Here is a 15,449-nt window from a genome sequence, read left to right as displayed (position 1 = left end):
AAGAATTCGGAAAGGCCAACTGAGTATAACAGGGAGGAAGCAGAAGCTTATCGAGAGAGCAGATAAGGGGAGAAGATGACGAGGACTGAAATGCTCAGCGATTATGGATGCATCGATTACGGGTAAAACAGTGTGCTGTAGGCAATATCGAGACTCATTAGGTGCGGTTGTACCTGAGTGCCAAAGGGGAGCATCATGCCATGGTGAGCATGGCTATCATGGTTGCCATGTTTGGGAATACCAGCCGCGGCCGCGCCGGGAGTAGAAAATGGGAGTAGACAAGGCCCCAAGCCCATGCGATGCCAAGCTTTGCAACGCCCTGCATTGTGCTGGGGTCATGGCGAACTGGCTACAGCATCACGATAACGCTTGACGGTCTGTATACAGTGCGCAGCAGTGTAGATGGGTTGTCCAAGGAGACTTTGCACCACAGTTATGCGCCATCTGCATGAACGATCTCACGCCGAGGAAGAGGACCCGTGTCCTTACATCTCAGGTCGATGGCCCTAATACGAACTGCTAATCTCACAGGAGACGAAGAAAACCGCGTCCATGGCTGGATAGATCGTGGACTGCCGTTGACTCGCAGTGGTAGCCCATGGTGCCAGGGGCTCCCGGGGCAACGGTGATGGTGCTTGGGTTCCGGTGCTATTCGTTGGCCGGGCACCATCAGTGAGCATCTGCATAGGGGCCGGAAGCCTCGAGGCGCTGGATAAGTGTGGCTCCAGGGCTGCCATGGGGGATGCAGCGAACAGACTACATCGTACAAACGCAAAGAGGTTGGATGCAGATAGGCGATGCTGAGGGTGTGGATGTGAGGCGGATCAGGACGCGTGTAATCAAAATATGTGTGTGGTGATGGGTGGTGATGGGGGTGATGGGTGGTTATCGGTGGTGAGGGTTGTTTAGAGTGGTTTGTGGGAGATATGGAAGATATAGAGGACGCGGGGGTGGGAACAGAAGAAGTGCTCGGGAGAGAAGTCAAGGTAAGGTTAAGCGAGGTGGCCGGAAGTAGTTTAGGCGACCAGCTACCCGCCAGGTTGCGCCATCACCCGCTAGCTAGGCCTAAATGGGCCTAGATCTGGCAGCGACTGGATCCGTGTCAGGCGCTACTGCACGCCATACAATCCACCGTCATACAGCCCGACACGACGCTTCATTGGTACGTTACTTCCCTCGTACGAATAGAACCAGTGGGAACCAGCTACATAGCTAGCTATATCTATAATTGGCACGGCTACGTCCTACACCAACAGCACAGCATAACTGTCAGAAACGGCCTTTAGCACATGCGAGGAAGCAGTTACCTAGGTGTATACAACTATGCCTTCAATTCCTGCATGCGTTATCACGTGAGTCAGCTGCCCCTCTATTTTTCAAATCATTAATCAATAGGCCGCCACCATTCCGGCAATTATACATGGTAGTAATTGCTACTGTTCGGATGACTTGCTGCAAATAATATCCCAAAGTACCTTGTTTGCCTCCCAAGTAAGCAGAGATAGAGCTGACCTTCCGTTCTAGCTGAGTCGTGATTCGTGTTACCATCTAGGCCTTGTGGTAGCACAAGTACCAGGTTCATCGCCATGCGCATTGATATCCTATAAGGATCGTACGGATAGAGACCGTTGAGGCTAGCTTCGATGGAATCCTGTTCCCACCAACTCCCACGAGTCATACAAGTCGTGATCCAGCCACCCAGTACTACTATATTATCCTGTGATTCCTGCCCCGCTCAGAGGCCTCAGCCCTGCCCACCCAGTCCCTCCTCGTGTAATATGCACGATTCGGCGACTTTGCGCCTGCACCTGCACCTGTACTGTATCTGTACCTGTACCTGTTGGTGCGACAAATAAGTATTCTAGCCAATAGCCAGAGCTGCTGAATGAATTTCGGAAATCGTGCCGTTGTTTTGCGTGAAGTTTCATATTAAATTAATCTCTGTAACATATACATACAGTACATTCACGACGACCAGCTGGGTATAATTTTGGACTAGCCACTCACAGCCAATTCTATATGGTGTTGTGCCTATCTTGATGAACAAGGCCTACCATGGTCCATGGAAGATATACATAACAATACATCCAACCCGTCTTACTAGTACACTGGTACACTAGTACACTACACAACGGCCAAATTTTGAAACATTCAAACAACCAGCTCGCAAAACATACGACTTCAAAATATCCAAGCCGCCCTCCTAAAAATATATAAGGAGGATTGGGATGGTTAGTGCCGCCACTGCCGCGTTCCATGAATCCAGAACCATCTTCAGGGGTGGCGATTAAGCTCATACAGAACCTCTATCCCGCCGGTACCACGGCTGACCTTTTGACATGCTGAGATACTCGGCCCGTCTGTCGTGGCTCCATGCTGCCAAAACTTGGTTCCTGGGTCTGAGTTGACTAATGACCCGCAGCAATGGATCATGACAAGCGTGAAAGGACCGAGACGGAGCCCGCATGATAAGAATCATGGGATCTAGAACTATGCAGCACTAATCGGACCAGGCACTCGATATCGAGACAGGCAAATCTAAGATGGTGAGGCAGTGATGCCTGCCAGGCTACCAGTAACCAATTGACACCACTTCGTGAATTAATCGTGAGTTCTGAGATGCACGTCCCTTGTATTCAGCTCGAATCTCGATGTCGGAGAATTCCCGGGATCCCACATTAGCCGGCACCCTGCTCCCGATCTTTCCCAGAGACCATTCACATGCATTACATGCTGGACTGGACAACGTAGCATCGTGGCCTATGCCACGCCGATATGCTGTTCAGGGGCTGTGGTGGGAACTGGTATCGACGAGGAGCCGCATTACCAACCACGGTACACGGATCAGCTATAGTTCTCGATCAACGATCGATCGTCTTCGGGAAGCTTTCCCTTTTGGCTTACGAAAGAACACGAGTATCTGCACATACGGTGCGCCCCGATTCTTAAGAGTTTAGACTAGATTCCAGACGCCCAATGCCCAATGCCGAAGTCAATAAGATAACTCGTTGGCTTGTATTTTGTTCGAATTCATGGGGTTACTTCCTCCAATATGCTACTCGTGCTAATTGTGTTATGATTAAACCCTAGTTAAACTTTTACCCCACATTTCAAAACCTGAAAACTTGAAACCATCCTCAGCCCCGCCATAGTAGCTCTGGGGTATATTTAGTAGCATCAAAAAGAACGTGCATGTAGCTGATGTTGCATGATGATCGCCTCATGGTCAAGGATAGCAAATGTAGTCATGGGATGAATTGTGAAGGTCTAGTTCGATTCTCAAGAATTTAGAGAATCGTGCTAGGGGGATGCTATTCACGATGGGCACAATATACATAGGATGTAAAACCTAGGATATCCAACATTCTACACGTAATATTTGGGTGGCTGAGTCTGCAAGTACAAAGTAACCGCATCTAGTTACTATTGAAGCAATAGATCTGGGCTTGCAGCATCAATCATTCAATTTCTAAAATATGCATTAACGGACGCAGCATATAAGGTTCTGGGAGACTAGCTACACCGAGGTAGTTAAAAATAATGCCACCTGCCTAATCCACGATGTTAACCCGATCTGTTCAACCACACAACACCTCTCCACTCCCACAGTTCAGCAACCCCCTCAAATAATATTGTGGTATGTATGCTGTATGTTCCCGCTAACGCCCATTGATTCCCAACAAAGAGATTGCTATTCGGAACTACCCGTGGTAGATGTGGACCTGCATGCATGTGCAGCCTGCGTCGGTGCGGGCGCGGGCACCCATCTGAAATTGCACAGCTCGGATGGCGCCGGGTTGGGTAGCTGTTAGGTCCAATTATGTTGTGCACATGCTACTTAATAGCTGCTATACGAATTATTGACTTCGGGACTTGGAGATAAAGAGGTAAGTAGGAAGCTAATAGGCAATGATCGTCACTCACATATCTGGAATGAAGCTCGGTGTGGTTGCAGTTTTGAAATCTTAGATTTTAAATCGATTAACGCTTCTAGGTTGCTCAAACATATATGTATGTGGCTAGACTGGAATATGGTACAATAGATAGTTTGGTGATGTTATAAATTGGTTGTAAAGAACTTTGCTTAATCTCTCTGATACCTTGTCACTGTTAATTATACTGAGTATGGATTCATATGCGAACTGCTACTAGGGAGTATAAGTAATATTCCAACGCCCTATAAAACTCTAATCATCTAATATAAGAACAGTCCAACATGAAAAAATGTAGGTAGTATCAAGATATATAGAAAATGTCGTTCGCGGTCAGTTGCAACTCGACTTAAAGTGAACCCAAGGCATAGTTAGCGATGGGAACTTAAAATGCAAGCGAAATATTCATATCTGTGCCATTCAAGCTATTATCTCGCCCCTTAAATTAGACAAGCGGAGCCACCAAAATAGGTGGGTAAGGGAGCAGTTCTGGGCACAAAATCGCGTGTAAACCGCAATTGACCAAAAACTGCTCCTAAACTCCACTAAGATTTCCTCCCACCCAAAATCTGAAATCCGAAGGCAGGACGTATCTCACAAAACTGCACTCAAACACGGGAATTGTGCTGCACACCCCGTCGCATATTAAGAACTCCAAAAATAACGCTCAGGCTATGCCTTAGATAGCCAATGACAGCAGCCTGGACACCGCCAAGCTCCGCCATCTCATCTTTCTTAGTAACGTCCTGAAACTTGGCTAGAACTCCTTCTAATTTCCTTAATTCCCGTAGCAAGATCTCCATTTCTAGCCAACGTCCGTCTTCTTCAGCAATCTTGTACGTTCCAAAGGTGAGCGGGAGCGGCTGCGGCTGATAATGTGATTGCGGGGTAAAACCAAAGTAGTTTTGTGAGGCTGCGCGATAGAATGACATAACCTTTCCTATGATCGTTGCCAGCAGCATCATCGCCGTGTTGGAGTTACCTCCGTTGACACACTTGCCGCAATCCAGCATCATCGCGCAGCCGTCAACCGCACGGCGATTGACGGTCAAGACAACATCGAACGAAGGTGAGGGAGTGGTAATATTGGTGTGGTTGTGAAGAGCTTGCAACGCCTGCAGCAGGATGTTAAAACATTCGCAAATGGCCGAATTATCTACCACGGCGGTGGGCATGTAAATATGTTTCTGTGAACCTACCCCTGAATGTGGGCCAAACAAGAACATCTCATTTTGGCTCTCAAACCAGGGTTCTAGGGATGGAAACATCGAGACCTCAACCATTGACTTTGACCTTGGTGGCGGCGGAAAACCTTGATTGCTAGTTGGCGTTGCTCGTACGCTCGAATTCCATAAATAAGGGGAATCAAACGATTCTGGGTTGGCCCCTCCACCTCCCGATTCAGGCGTGCCCTCATCTCGCACCATCGAGGGTGTACTCGAAGAGACTGATTGGCGTTGAAGTCCCTCACTCCCCTCACTCTGCAGCACAGGCCAACTGGGATGGATGCCGTATGGGGGGGAATCACAAGAATATGCATCCTCAGTATTGAGGGATGTGTATGTGGTCGTTGAATCTTCATATATCTCAGAGAAAGGGGCCTGCGGCGATCCATCTGATCTGACGTGAATCTGTTCTGTTGGAAGACTGGTTGTCTTAGGCTTCCCTGTGCGACATGATGGGCTATAACCACATTCTGCGCCCGTCGTTAGGCATCGAGAACATATGGGGCGGTCCTTGCTGCATTTGACCTTTGCAAGAAAACAACCGTCACAAGAGGCTCTTAGCTTCGGCTGACGAGGCCTGGATGTGTTCTGGATCTTAGACATTGAAGCGAATGGCACCGTCTGATAGGTTGGCATCCAGGAAGGGGCCAGAGAAAAAGAAACGATTGTGGTATAGAATCCAGGTTGGAAGAGCGATTATCCCTCAGAAGTCAGCAGAATAGAAGCAAATGAAGAAAATCGACAAATCATGGATAGGTAGCAATCCGGTGGAACAAGACAACTCATCAGCTGGATGAGATAGGCCAACCCAGGCGACAAGAGGTTTGTAGACAGGTTTCACAGAATAGGCTGGACAGCTGTTATGGCTGATGCAAGTCACTGTTAATGATCAGAACATAATAGAGAATACACAACATGGAATGTGGGCTTGTAAGCAAAGCCTTTCAGGCATTCGGCATCTCGTATCTCCTCACGTCAGGCTAGGAGGAGGGTACTTGGTAAATATTAGACCAAGCGGGCCAATTTGACGCTGCAGGCACCTGATAAGCATGCACACATGCTGCAGAGACGGGAATACACTCGGGACGGTCAGAAAAGAAGAATATGACTCCATAATCACGTTTCCGGACATCCGACCAATCTGAGCCGAAACCTCCATAGGTGATCCAATGAGCTTATCATCACACGGAGCAATCACCTGGGCACCTGGAGCGTGCCAGGCGGTTTGGCTGGCTGGGTGTGTTACGTCCGAACTAGTGGTGTGCTCGAGTTCTTAGAATCTCGGCATTCAGCATCCGAGAGAAGCTCTGGTCTATCCATTGGCGTAAAACCTCTCATCTTATACTAAGTGAAAGACTGCGGTGGTCCTGTGGAGGGACAATGGGCTCTTCCAATGCTACGTCCTTTCCACATGACATCTGCGAAAAGAGGGAGGTAGCCTGGCTAGGACGATGTGGGGTTTGGGGCATCCCCTCCGCTGGCATGGGGTTGGCGGGAGATCTCCATTAGCGTTACCTCCGACCAAGGAATAATCTACCTCTGGGGTTGCTAGAGAGTGAGGGCGGAAGCGCCTCCGGGATGCAAGAGATCTTAGGGGCCCCTTCTTCTATGGCCCGATGAGGGGTGGCGTGCGATGAGGCTTGATGATCAAAGCCCTGGGAGACGCCAGGACGTTCCCGCGCCCAAATCTCAGGGATTATGATTTCCATGGTCGCTTAGGCCGCTCCCATATAACCCCCGGAAGGCTCGATTCGCATTTATATTTAACCATCCCGCACTTCCATTCCACTTTATGTGTATGTCTGTCGTGGTAACTCGTCGTACTGTGCTGTTTTGGGTTGCCTGGCATGGAAGGGAGGGTGTGTAGATTCGTGATAGAGCGCCGCCTAACCTGCAGCTTTGTTTTCCTCGGAGACACAGACCGTCTCAGGGGGATGAAACTGAAGGTTGAGCTGGAAGCAGACGCTCAATGCGAAAATGATCTCCTTCTGAACTTGTATTTTCTGGTCAATTTATGGCCGGGTTCTGATATCGGACGCTGTGGTGTGAATGGTGGGCTTTGGTACCGTGTGGCTGTCCGCAGCACTGCATATAGCTGAGGTAGGTAAAGCATACTAGATGTGTAGGAGTAGAACGAGGTTCTCCACGATAACGTACGCGCAAGAAAGCCGTTAGGATCCGACAAATCCGGGGGGTAAAACAGTACGTACATTTAAGCAAAGTCACTTTACCCAATGATGCATCCACTAGGAGACGAGGGAAGCGCCGAAGGCATCGCTCTGGGGGGGACTGGACAAGACAACTATGGAGAGCCATGCACGCCAGTAACAATGGGCCACTCTACCACTAGGTAAACCGTTGACGGAGGCGTCCAAACCACATACCTCGTATCTTGGCGTCGAATAAAGTGATGTATCTTGCGCACTTATATATATATAGTACGGGATAAGCAGAGTACGAGTAGTTATAAGGCACCGAGTACGTAGGCAGACGAAAGCGCAAGTAGCAAGTAAGCCCTCGGGTTGGGAGTCGGGAATTATGACAACAAAGGACGTCGAGACTGACCTACGCGTCTCGCTAAGATTGCCACTTACGGTAAGCCCGATACTGTTGTCATGCTAACCTCACCCTCCGACTTCACGACTCTTTATGAAACCTAACCACATATCTCGACGGCGAACTTTTCCACTCCCAACTTTCGCCTTTCACCACCTCGTCCAGTATGGGGCTAAAGCTATGAAGCTCCTCGCCATAGTTCTTCTTTGCTGCCCTCAAAACTCGTCCTGAGATCGACCCGGGGCGCAGGAAGAACAGTCCCGGCGTTGCGAGCAGCCGGAACCGCCTCCCACTGCAACTCGTCGGGCGTCTCTCACACCCCCGACGTGCCTCGTTTCCACCCGCATTATTATTCCTACAAAGAATACACAGGAACAAGTACATCCATAGCATTAGGATCCTTGTTTCTGTGCGACACTCCATCGCTCTTTATGGCCCAACAACTAGCTCCCTGTGGCCTGTCGGCCTCTCGCCCTGAATCAAACATTGGAATTAATAATACATTTAATTTATTCACGCAACACCGCCACCCCGACACCACGCGGATTCGCACCTGTCGGTTCTCGTGGTTAAACTCCCCCTGGCACGGCCAATGCACATGTAAGTACGAAGTATTCCATTTCAGCTGCATCTCGCGTTCACTTTCGATGACGACGGGTCAATTTAATCTAGGTAGACGGTACAGCGAAAACAGTACAAGTAACACAGCTAAGAAAGTAGACTGGGGCGAAGACAACAGAGGACCCAGCCGAAAATTCCCTTGCAGAACGGCAACAAAACGTACTATACCATCTATCCTTGGGAAAATACCATCCGTCCGCCCCATGAACTGCCATCCATGCATCGGCATATGTTCTATCTCCACGGCGCTATCATTGCACCATTCCATGCAAACATAAGAACCACCCGTCGTCGCCACGATTTGTGCGGAGATTTTCGTGCAAGGGAGATCATGCACTTGTGCGCGAAATGGCGTCTCGGATGATCTTGCCAAGGATCTTGGCCTAATGAATGATTAGTTGTGAGTCTGGTGTATCGGAGAATTTTGATATGGAGTCGGGAGAGAAGACTTACCATGCCGCCCTTCATCATGGTGAAATGGTTTCCTGGCATGTGATGGGTGACCAATCGGTCGCCGTTGAGATACCGGTCCCAGAGGTTCGGCCCAAAATCATTGCGGTTATCGAGTAGAAACAGAGCGTGACCATCTGGGTATGGGTCCGGCCGAGGATCCGTCGGAAGTTTACACACACCATCCTCGCACCATATTGCCGTCACAAAGGGTGCTCGCACCGGGTCAATGGGGACGGCCGTGTAGTTTGATAGCGCTGTGACGGATGCGGCGAAATGGGGCAGCAGCCATTTCGGCAGCTTGGACATATCCCCATCACCCAAAATTCCGACCTCTGCAAACCATCGGTGGAGGGATGCTGGAAGCGGTTCGATGACTTCGGGACATGGGGCGTCGATGATAATCAATTGCTCGATCTCGTCGCCGCTGTCGAGTAGCTGTCTTACCGCTTCGAATGCAATAACTCCTCCCGCGCTCCACCCGGCTAGTAGGTAAGGCCCCTGGGGCTGGCGGCGCTTGATTTCTTTGATGAAATGTTCTGCCATCCCGTAGACGCCGCACTTGAATTCCTCTGGAGTTTTCATGTATGGGGAATTCAAGCCCCAGACAGCAACGTGGGAGCCCACGTCTGCAATCTCCGTGTACGACGTTGCGGAGCCGCTGCCGTCCGGGACCATCCAGAGGTGCTTAGTTGCACGTTTGGTATTTCCCTGAAGGAGAACAGAGGTTGCTAATCGCTCGGGCGAGTGGGCGCAAAGCCGGGCCTGTAGCGGAGCCGGCGGAGCAGCGGGAGCAGGTATGCTCTTTGCCGCCTTTGGTCGCTTTGAAGTTGCCCCAATATTCAGTGACCTTTCAATCGCTTTGATTGATGGGTTGCTGGCAAGGAGGTCAGAAGGAAGGGCCAATCCCGTCTTCTCGCGCAAGCTTCCAAGGATAGATAGGCTCATGAGGGAATCCATCCCCATAGTAGAAAGGTCGTGCGCATCTATGATTTCGTCAATTTCTACACCCATTTCACCTGCAATGGTAGTTCGAATGATGCCTCCAAGAGCAGTATTGCCATCCTCAGAGGGTGTGTCATCGAGAGGTGTGGTAACACCAGTGTCCGGGTCTTCCAGTTCTAGATCAGGGGTTGTTTGATCATGACTTTCGGGTGAATCTGAATTCGTCGTGGCGACCATTCCCTTCTGTTCGAACTTAGACAGGAATGCCTTGAACGAACCAATCGTGGGATTTTCAAGGAATGCGCTTGATGGGACATCTATATCAAGATCCTCACGAAGTCTCCCGCTCACTGTCAGCGACATGAGGGAGTCGACGCCCAAGTCGGTAAATGCAATGTTATCAGCAAGTTCATCGTTCCCAACACCCACCTCAGTGGCAAGAATATCCAACGCCTGCGAGCATACCGAGGCAAGCTTTGCATTGACTTTAGAAATCGTCTTCATCGTTACTTGGGCAGTCTTGGTAGATTTCCCAGCAGCAGGTTTGGTCTGGTGGGGAACTCCAGAAGCTGGTTTGGCAGAAGAAGCAGCAGCCCCAACTGGCGGCATGAGCATGTTCATCACCCGGCGCGGAATGCATTGAAACTTCAATCCACCGACCATAGCGATGATCGTGTCTCCATCGAAAACATAAACATCGCCCGACATGACCTTGTTCTCCGTAGGTTGCATCCTTACATATGATCGGTACTGTTTCTCGGCTGAGAAAGGCTCGGCGACCCTTAGTGACTCCCAGCCGTGGCTGATGTAGACATTCTCACGGGAGTCAACCGCATCGGAACCGTTCACTATAAATCCAGATATATGGGCCACGCTGTCGATCCAATACGGAGAGCAGAAAAATGATCCGTCAGCCGCCGTTGTCTGGAATACTACACGGGATGTTGCCTCCATGTTGGCGCTATGAAGAATGACTTCTTCCATGCCCCTGTACTTTTGATCATAATCTACCAAAGCCGCGAAGAGCTTGTACGCCAGGCCGCGCCCAATTTTATGAGCCTGTCCCTTGGCCTCCGCATCTTTAAGCCAATCGACTCGGGATTGTATAAGGTACGCTTGGCGATTCCACTCAGAGAGGTATTCTTCACGAGCGCCGAAGAAAACGGTGCAATTGGCATGCTCCACCTTTTCTTTATCAGAGCCACTTGAAAATATAAGATTTGCCCGCCGAAGACTTGTATCGATGGTTGCGGAGAGTGTCAAGATGTGCGACGTGGCATTAGGTTTGAGAATCAATGACTTCGGTACCGCCATGTGTGCCACATTCGTCACGAGATCCTTCACATCGGGATCAGCCAGCTTGTAGCCATAGTCGCAAACTGTCATGGCCATATCACCATACAGAGACTAGAAAGCTGTTAGCAAAAGATACCCACGCACGAGTTTCAAAACATACTGATGGGCACAGATATGCACCGTTGACCACATGACCCGTGACAAGAGGTCGGAGGTCAGGCCTGGTGAGCTCTGTTTCAGTGACGATGGTAACCACCTTGCCAGTTACATTCTCCTTCACAATATTGTGGATTGTGGTCGTGGAGAACGCCGCCTTTGCTGGTTCGGGAGCGGGAAGTGCACCCGCTCCTTTCGTCAAGCACCAATCTCCCTCGTATTGGATCCAGTAATTCTTGTCATCAAAGGAATAGCTAGGGAGATCAAGGAGACGGACTGCATGAGCGAAGTCCCGATGGTATTCGTTCCAGTCTATGTTGACTCCGGCGGTTTGTAATGAGCTTAGACTTCCACAAATCGTTCTGTACGCGTCTTCTTTCCGACGCAGCGAGGGTGTTGTTATCGTGGTAGCGCCGAAGGTAGCTTTGACTATCCCGGAACAAACGGGATGTGGTCCTACTTCCAGCCAGATTGTCTTGTCGTCAATTAGCCCACCATCCTGGGCAGATACAAGCCCGCCGAGGAAATTAACAGCTTCACGGGCATGATTTCGAAGATAATTGGGACCAATTGAATGAGCGTCGGTCACAGGTCGACCTAGGAGTGGGGAGATTAGGGGTACTTTTGCTTTTTGGAAACGAATGGCGGTAGCAATCCTTTCAAACTCATCCAAGATAGGGTCCACTTGTGCTGAATGGAAGGCAAAAGGCACTTGAAGTCTTGTGCATTTAAACCCTGCCTTAGTGAGGCTATCGGCGAGGTCTGCCATTTCCGTGGCTTTCCCGGAGAGAACAGTCTCACGAGGACCGTTTATGCAGGCAATGCTCAATACGATGTTTGTGTCCTGAAGGGCATCTGTGATTGAGGATACTGTACCTTGAACGGCCAGCATCGCGTGCGTGTCTGCCGTGCATTCTTCGACGAGTAACTGGGCCCTGGAGCCAACCAAATAGATGGTATCACTGACCGAAAGTACCCCGGAAACGCAGAGTGCGGAATACTCCCCTAAACTGTGGCCAATGAGCACGCTGGGGGCGATTCCCCATGATTCCCACAAACGTGCCATGGCAATCTCGAAGCAGACCAAGCCGACTTGGACCACCACGGGCGAAATTGATGCGACATCGGCCACACTGCCATCTATGAGGGGGATGAATGATGGGAAACCATGAATTCTGGTAATCCTGTCGAATTCCTCTATACTTTCTCTAAAATTGGACGAGTTCTCGTAGAGGTCTTTCCCTAGAGCGGCATAGTGGGAACCTTGACCGGTAAATGTAAATGCAACTTTGGGAGGCTCGGGTAGGACTGGGATGAATGTATCATTCATCCTACACTTCAAGGTGGCTTGTGCCTGTTGGATATCAGACGCCGTAATCAGCATTCGCCAGTTATGCTGAATTCGACGAGCAGTGGTAGTATATGCCAGATCCGAGATAGATGTATTTGGGTGTTCCTCGAGATAAGACATCAATCGCGAAGCGTTCCTAAACATTGCAGCCTTAGACTTTGCTGTAACGGAGACTACATGCATGGAGCGAGGATCAGTCACCGCTGGCTTGTATGCAGGTCCATCTTCCAACAGCAATCCGGTGTTGCCGCCAGCAGCGCTGAAATTGTTCACGAATATGCGTCGAGGCAAGCCTGGCTTCCCGCGAAGTGGGGTAGTATGAAAAGCAATATTGACATTCCGCTCTGCAAGATCCGTTGGAAAGGTTTTGTTGATGACATTCTTGATACCAACGTGTGGCGGGATCGCATTCTTCTGCAACATAAGGAGAACTTTGATGAGTGCAGTTACTCCAGATGCCGCCTCTCCGTGACCAACATTCGCTTTCACGGCGCCGAGGAATAGGGGCTGATCTGCGCTTCTCCTGCGATCCGCGGGTGCAAAAACGTTCGTTACGGATCGCATTTCTGTCCCATCTCCAGCTTGAGTACCTGTTCCGTGCATTTCGACATAATCGACATCAAGGGGGTCGACACCCGCCTTGTTCATAATGGACCGGTAGAGTATTTCCTGGGTTCCACCATGAGGATGGGTGATTGAAACAGCTTCAGCAGAATGATTGGTCGCTGTGGCAAGAATGACTCCCAGAATATTGTCCTTATCCGCCTGGGCATCTTCTAGTTTTTTGACAATGACGGTCCCGACTCCATCCGCTCTGCAATAGCCATCGGCATCGTTGTCGAAGGTAGCACAAGGGCCATTCTTAGAAAGAAATTGCCCCCGACTAAGCCCCGCGAAAATGTCACTATTGGTCATGCAAGATAACCCGCCAACTATTGCAGTATCGCAGTCCCCGGCCCAAAGCGAGGTGCAGGCAAGTTGAAGCGCAGCTGCACTTGATGAACAAGCAGTGTCAATATTAAAACTCGGTCCGCTGAAACCAAAATGATAGTTGATACGGCCAGGTCCAAACGCTCTAACTCCACCAGTGATGAAGTATGTATCAACGTCCTGGGCGGCGTTGATTTCTCTCCAGTCATCAGATGTCTGGCCATAAAACGTACCAATACGGTCCAGTTTTGTGGAGGCAGTCCGGTTGGGAACGTAGCCTGACATTTCAAGGGCCTCATAGGCAGTGGCCAGAGCAAGCCTTTGCATTGGATCCGTTTGGAAGGCTTCGCGGGGCGACATGTTAAAGAATCTTGGGTCGAATAGCCCTGGGTTTTCGATCCAACAGCCATAAGGTGTGTGGCTAGTATTTCTAGTCTTCCCTGTCAGATCAACATGTGTGGCTACATCGAATCGATCTTTTGGAACTTCTCTATGCACATCCAACCCATTCTGAAGAAGCTCCCACAGCTTTTCATGACTGGCAGCATCTGGAAATCTTCCAGCCATTCCGACGATGGCAAGTTTACCACGATTTGAAGCCCCTGAATTTTTACCACTTGGTATGCTTGGCTCATTCTTACCAAATGGTGTCCGTCGCAAAACCACCTCCAGATCTGTTTTGGCCTTGAGTGTGTTAACCAAACTACTCCCAGCGTGTGTGGGGCCGATTGGGATGACTAAACATCTTGAGCCTCTGAAGGTTTGTGCTTTAAGTAAGCACCCATCAAGAACTCGGTGGAACTGTAGAGGCTGTGTCAGGATGTCTTGGAAAACGCCCTTCATTAACCCCGAGGTTGTTTCTGCGTCATACCACTGGCCCGTGGCGGATGACAGAATTGGTATAACGGGCTTGGAAGCGTCCAGCGCGTCCAGGACCTCTGGATCGTCAAGACCGAGTATCTTTTCGGAATCAAGTTCCGGGTGGAGATGTGATGCATGATACGGGCTATACACATGGATCGGTAATGGTGCTGCTGCAAAAACATCCGACGCCCATAGCGTAGTCAAGGTTGATGGCGGCCCGCTGATGGCAACACTGGTGGAGGTAATTGCGCTAATGTATGCGCGGCCAGCAAGGGGGATGCCCTAGGAAACACTCAATTATCGTGTTAAGAGATAAGATTAGGTAAGTGCTCACCTTCGTTTCGTGGAAGTTACGGAGAGTCGTTGTAGCAAGTGCTTCACTGGCTCCGGGGACGACATATGTCCAAGGTTCGGCATTGTCACTAGTGCCGCTAAGGTTATCTCCCAACGTCGCAACGTATGACCCGGTTCTGAACGCCATGACTGTCACTTGTACTGCGATACGTACAAGTGCCGACAAAGATGGCGAGCATGCCACAGCAGCTGCTGCAAATAATCCAGTACATAATCCAACAAGACATGTTTCTGCAGAAGTGGTTGCATCTTCAGGCACCTTTTCCGCACGACTACCAATGCATGTCAGCATATGAATTGTGCTACTGGGTATTGTTGGGCTTACTCGAGGTAATATGCAAGTTGGGTGATACATAGCAGGGCGCTTTCGATGCCAGAGTGCTTCGTCCCCCTATCATGATATCTTTCATTGAGCTCCTCAATGTTTGTGAATATAGGTAGTTTCTTTCTCTCAATACTAGGAAGACAATCCAATTCATGGCAAAGCGCGATGCTCACTTGCTGAAGGAAGGCTCTGGACAACAAGCTTGGGGTGCCATAGTGGCATAAGTTGTAGAGGAACCCAAACGTGTCCAGTGACTGGTCCCCGAAAAGGAGGAAGGCCATCTTTCGAGAGCTCTCCGGCATCTTCGGTGATTTTTGATTTGACTGCCAAAGTATAGGATTCAGAGTACCTTAACTGCGAGGTCCCAGGCATTATATTGACCTTTGTTCAAGGAGAGCGGCGGATCAAGTTATGAGTGACAAATTCTTTGTGGCCGGCGACCC

At 49.9% G+C, this 15,449-nt stretch overlaps 2 protein-coding genes across 2 annotated transcripts; both read right to left on the bottom strand.

Moving 5' to 3' along the window:
• Positions 1 to 4,540: 4,540 nt before the first annotated feature.
• Positions 4,541 to 5,761, bottom strand: BP5553_10012 (uncharacterized protein; the record flags this gene model as incomplete). The annotated part of the gene is made up of 1 exon (XM_032018635.1): positions 4,541 to 5,761. The coding sequence occupies one exon, from the start codon at positions 5,759 to 5,761 to the stop codon at positions 4,541 to 4,543; it is 1,221 nt and encodes a 406-aa protein (XP_031865043.1).
• A 2,903-nt stretch (positions 5,762 to 8,664) lies between these two features.
• On the bottom strand, positions 8,665 to 15,308 carry BP5553_10011 (Thiolase-like protein; the record flags this gene model as incomplete). The annotated part of the gene is made up of 5 exons (XM_032018634.1): positions 8,665 to 8,718; positions 8,789 to 11,137; positions 11,187 to 14,609; positions 14,662 to 14,953; positions 15,007 to 15,308. The coding sequence occupies 5 exons, from the start codon at positions 15,306 to 15,308 to the stop codon at positions 8,665 to 8,667; spliced, it is 6,420 nt and encodes a 2,139-aa protein (XP_031865042.1).
• Between the last annotated feature and the right edge of the window lie 141 nt (positions 15,309 to 15,449).

This window comes from Venustampulla echinocandica (genome assembly GCF_003357145.1).
Source record: "Venustampulla echinocandica strain BP 5553 chromosome Unknown scaffold_13, whole genome shotgun sequence".
NCBI classification, from domain to species: Eukaryota; Fungi; Ascomycota; class Leotiomycetes; order Helotiales; family Pleuroascaceae; genus Venustampulla; species Venustampulla echinocandica.
The sequence above is the reverse complement of the archived record's forward strand: the minus strand, read 5'-3'. Positions and strand labels throughout refer to the sequence as shown.